This window comes from Arachis ipaensis, chromosome B01, assembly GCF_000816755.2.
Source record: "Arachis ipaensis cultivar K30076 chromosome B01, Araip1.1, whole genome shotgun sequence".
NCBI classification, from domain to species: Eukaryota; Viridiplantae; Streptophyta; class Magnoliopsida; order Fabales; family Fabaceae; genus Arachis; species Arachis ipaensis.
Window position 1 is genome coordinate 4161098 of NC_029785.2, and position 5910 is coordinate 4167007.

Below are 5910 nucleotides of genomic sequence, written 5' to 3' on the forward strand. Positions count from 1 at the left end.
TCTAATGTACACATTGTATTATTGTTAAAAAAATATTAAACATTAATATTTTTTAATATGTTCTAAAATAGTTGCACAAAATAGTGTTAAGGATGTAATTGCAATTAAATTTTTCGCACATTAGTAACACGGATGTTTAAATTTAGGATCTCATATACATTAATCAAGTCTCTTGTTATAGTAAACCATTCGTCATGGCTATGTTGTACTGAAAGTATAAAAATATTTTATATAATTATTTAATTATATATTATTATATTAGAAAAAATAATTAATTTTTAAATAAAATAATTTTTTCTCTTTCTGCTTTTTAGATTATCTTTACAATTACTGTTCTAAAATTTAATTCTAATTGTGATTTTCAGATCACTCAAATTTAAGTTTGATAACTAAACCAAGCCAAAGTATCAAAAAAAAAAAATAAAACCATCCTATTTAAGTTTGACAAACCAAACATAAAAAAATATAATATATCAAACAAATTGAAGCTAATTTGAATTCGTTCTTGTTAGCCTCTAACAAAATATAAAAGTTTGTCATGTTATAAAATATAAGCTGAGTAACTTAAAACATCAATAATCACTTGGCTCTAACTTCACAATGTCATAATTTGGAGTTGACCCTTGTCCATTTTCAGTCAAATTTTCCATCCCTACTTGGTTCTCATTTCTTACTCCTCTGTTATTAGCCATCAAAACTTGTGTCCGATTCTCTGGTTGTAGGTTTATATTAATTTCCCTTGTTCTTGAGGTCGCCACTGCTCCATTTGGAACTGAACTAAATATACTATAGTCAAGGACTACTAAGGATAAAACTATATAGAAAAACAAATATACTGCTGCAAAATATATTAATAAGGGATAAGTATCTTTTTCGCCTTTATGATTTGGGGTGAAAATCAAAATAATCCCTAAGGTCTTTATTAAAATAGGATTGAGAAATTTATTTCTTAATAATTATTAAGAAGATACTAATGAATTATTGCATACACAAGGCGAGTTCAAACTACCAACATTTGATTCAGGGGCGGAGCTAGATGAAATATTAGAGGGGGACCAAAAATATTTACACAATAAAATAAGACTAAAATAAAATTTTAAAGAGGGGATAAACTGAAATTTACATATAATTTACATGTAAAAAATTAAAATTAGAGGGGGTCATTGCCCCCCTTTTTATGTATGTAGCTTCGCCCCTGATTTGATTAAGTTGATGAGTGAAGTAATCACTCGATCGACTCAAGTTAGTAGATGGTTTTTTTTTTCCCATTAGTTGCATGATATTTGTCATTCTTATTTTTAGATATAAAACTTATTATTGAATCATTAATTATGTACATCTTAAATATATAAATTAAAATAAAAATACTATTTGTAAATCAAAATCAACTATTACGTAGTGGTGTATTTTTAACTCATTTTCAATATGTATTGTATATTCTAAAATATATTTTATATTAGTGACTGATTTTAGTGCACATCTAACATGGTTAATTAATAAACAAAGAAATAATAATATTTCAATCCAACCAAACAAGAGAAAGTAGCATATGCATTTGAAGTTTAATATTTCTAACCTTGATTTGAGTTTGAGCAAAGAAAATGTGGCAGGTCAAAAGGATTTATGTTTGCTTTGTACATAAGCTGAACATTAGTGCCAATATTGCTCAGCAACCTTATTTGTTTTTCCATTGCTTGTTCTATTTGAAGCTCGGATAACTTCATCATTTCTACTCTATTCTTCTCCACTTCCACTGAAAATCCAAATTTTAAATTAATAATGCCAAAAAGAGCAAATGGAATAGATAAATAGAATTATGGATATACAAATTAATGGAACATAATAAATAGTGTATTTTTTAAAGAACTCTTTTTAAAAGGATAATCCATATGAGCCGAATGTTATTATATAATTTGTAATTGTTTTTTATATAATCCATTTATTTCAAATATTAGGCTCTTATTCAACTAATAAAAAAAATATAGAATGATTACATTCTTGCAGTGTGTTCCCCCTTTCACTAATAGCCATTTGCAGTTTTAGTTTATTCTGCTCTAGCAACAATGAAGGATATTCATCTTTGAGGGCATCAATTTTTTGAAAAAGATCAGCTATCTCATCCTGTATATCAAAATCTCAAAATCCAAATTGTCATAATAGAGGGAAAAAGCACATCCAAAATCACTTTTATTTAAAAGAGAAGTACTTTTTAAACAGAGCAAAAATTACTTATAACAACTTGTTTAAAAAATTTATCTGAAGGATATATATATATATATATAATAACAACGATAATAACCTCATGTTTTACCTCTAAAACTTTTAGTTTTCCTTCCAAAATCACCACATAGAGTTCTTTCTTGATTCTGGATTTCTGTGCTAAAACTCGACTTGAGATCGATCTGCACATAGTAAAAATGAAAAAAAAAAAGTTCAAAAAGGAATGAAAGAATCTAGTTCAAAAATGTTTTTTATGTTTGAAGGATTTTGTGAGAAAATTGTGAAAATATTGAAGAATCAATTTTTTTTAATTTTCAAATTTTGTAAAGAAAACTGAAAATATTAATTATAATGCTATCTTTTATTTTTTAAACTATTCTGGAATTATAAATTGATCTAAAAGGTATCCAATATTTGCAATTAGCATATACTTTTTGAGATTCTCATCAGCATTGTCTTCTTGTTGATCAATAAGAATTGAATTCACACCAACATCACTTGTGTTGTGAGTTGAATTCACAACATTATCAAGATTGCAAAGTTGGAGATTTGGGTTATTCGGTGCCCTATTACTGCTGCTTGAACCTGCAAAGCCAGGGCCTTTGTTGCAATAAGGATGCCATGGTTGGGCAAATGATTCAACTATCCCTGGTCTCAAAGGTTTTGATGATGGATTTTCAGGAGGCGTGCATACTTCATCAATCTTTCTCTTGGAGGACTTTTCCATTTTAACCTAAAACAAAAGAAAAAAAACAAAAGAGGATCTTATCGCTTAAATTTATATAATTAACACAAAAGTCTATCAGAGAAAAGAAATGAAAGCTAACCATCTATTGAAGTATTACACATATTATTGATTGACAATGTTTCATTATCTATGCAACTATATATATAGCAGTGACAAATGCTCTTTATAGAAATAAGAAATGGAAGCTAACCATCTACTGAAGTATTACGTGTACTACTGATTGACAATGGTATCACTGTCTATGAAGCTATATATATAACAGTGACAAACACACTTTATAGAAAGGTTTAATTACTCTGTTGGTCCCTATAGTTTCGCAAACTTTTTAATTAGGTCCCTATACTTTTTTTTCCTTTTAATTGAGTCATTGCACCAATTTTTTTTAATTGGGTCCTTACGCTTTTTTTCCTTTTATTTAGGTCCCTGCACCATTTTTTTTAATTGGATTCCTATACAATTAAACCAATTACTATTAAGAGGGACCTAATTGAAAAAAAATTGGTACATGGACCCAATTAAAAGAAAAAAAGTATAGGGACCCAATTGAAAATTTTACAAAACTATAGGGACCAACAGAGTAATTAAACCTTATAGAAATACTAGTATTAAATGTGTGATGTACGACATTCAATTCTAATTTGACATGGTAAATTGAGTATAATACTCTGTAAGAATAAATTTATAGAATTTGGTATAACATTGTCATTGTCATTACGTAATAAATATAGTGAATATATTGTTTTAAATTTATTAAATATAAAATGTAAATTCAATGCACTATTAATTGGCAATAATGCTATCGGTGTGTGACATATACAGGGGTGATGTTTACTTGTCTCTACATAATTAGGGATAACAAATGATCCACACTTGCAGATATCCACAGAGATTAGCCGTGACGGGAGGACTAATAGGGATCTGTAATATTCCCACGGAAACGGGGACCTGTTCCCGTGAAAAATGGGGACGGAATTGAGGCATCTGCCGACAGAGACCCGCAAAATTTTTGCGAGAGTATACCTAATTTCAGATACTAATGAGCTACTTATACTAATTAATATATGTAATGTATTTTGTATTTATTGCACCGTATTAATGAAATTTAGGGTATTTTATATTTGAGTAAAGTGTCGTTTTTATCTCCAACATTTGGGGTAAGTCTCAAAGTTGTCCCTAACGTTTAAATCGTCCTATTTAAGTCCCTAACATTTCAAAATTGACTCAATGTTGTCCTGCCGTTAGGGATTTGTTAACAGAATTGACAACGGGACAAAATTGAGACGATTTTAAAACGTTAGGGACTTAAATAGGACGAATACGTTGGAGACAAAAATGATACATAGAAATAAATTTTAATTTTATCCTTCAATAATATCAAATTTTTACAATACATAGTTATTCAATTATTTTTTAATCACATCTAAGTAAATTACACTTAATCACATTCCTTTTTAGAAAATTTGTTTTTTTTTTTATAATTTTACTCTTAAAGATGTTTACTCATTATGAAATATTTGTAGAATGACTAGTACATAAACTTGTAGAAAAAAATGATACATATACAATAAAGTAATGTGATTATAGTAATTTTACAAACATTTCATGATGAGTAAAATTTTTAAGAGCAAAATTATAAAAAAAATTATTTAGAATGAAAGTAATGTAATAAAGTGTAATTTACTTAGATGTGATTAAAAAATAATTGAATAATTATGTACCATAAAAAATTGATATTATTAAAAGATAAAATTGAAATTTAACACTATGTATCGTTTTTGTCCCCAACGTTTTCGTCCTATTTAAGTCCCTAACGTTTCAAAAACGTCTCAATTTTGTCCCGCTGTCAACTCAGTTAACAAATCCCTAACAGCAGAACAACATTGAGTCAATTTTAAAACGATAGGGACTTAAATAGGACGATTTAAATATTAGGGACAACTTTGTGACTTACTCCAAACGTTGGGGACAAAAACGATACTTCTCTTTATATTTTAATAATATAAGTGGTTAACAATGTTGACTGCTATGCTAAAGTACATATTGTATTATTGTTGAAAAAAATATTCAAAATTAATAGTTTTCAATATGTTCTAAAGTTGTTGCACAAAATAGTATTAGGGTTGTAATTGCAATTAAAATTTTGGCACATCAGTAACATGAATGTTTGAATTTAAGATCTTATATACATTAATCAAGTTTCTTGTTAGCAAACCATTCTTAATTGCTATGTTGTACTGACAATAAAAAATATTTTAAATAATTATCTAATTATGTATTGTTATATTAATAAAAATAATTCAATTTTAAATAAAATACTTAAAATGTCATTTAAACATGAATATAATTGAACCATCGTATAATTTTTTTATATTTTTAGTAGATTAAAATTAAATAATATCAATAAAATATAAAATTTATAATTTATTGTAAATTTATATTTTAGGTATATCATTAAACATTATACATTAACTACACAAATTTTTTAAAAAAGTTTTTTTCTCTTTCTGTTTTTAGATTATTTTTACAATTACTGTTGTAAAATTTAATTCCAATTGAGATTTTCAAATTACTCAAATTTAATTTTGATAATTAAATCAAGCCAAAGTATGAAAACAAAAAAATTGAAGCCAACCCATTTAAGTTTGACAAACTAAACATAAAAAAATGTAATATATCATAAACGAATTGAAGCTAATTTGAGTTCTTGTTAGCCTCAAACAAAATATAAACGTTTGTCATGTTTCAAGATATGAGCTGAGTAACTTGAAACATCAATAGTCACTTGGCTCTAACTTCAGAATGTCAAAATTTGGAGTTGACCCTTGCCCATTATTAGTCAAATTTTCCATCTCTGCTTGGTTCTTATTTTTTATTCTTCTATTATTAGCCATCAAAACTTGGGTCTGATTAGTTTCCCTTGTTCTTGAGGTCGCCAAAACTCT

At 27.2% G+C, this 5910-nt stretch overlaps 1 protein-coding gene across 1 annotated transcript; it reads right to left on the bottom strand.

The window, feature by feature from the left end:
* Positions 495-3049, bottom strand: LOC110270452. The gene is made up of 5 exons (XM_021120041.1): positions 2652-3049; positions 2312-2402; positions 1995-2121; positions 1577-1753; positions 495-772 (listed from the first exon to the last, which is right to left on the bottom strand). The coding sequence occupies exons 1-5, from the start codon at positions 2945-2947 to the stop codon at positions 573-575; spliced, it is 891 nt and encodes a 296-aa protein (XP_020975700.1). The 5' UTR covers positions 2948-3049; the 3' UTR covers positions 495-572.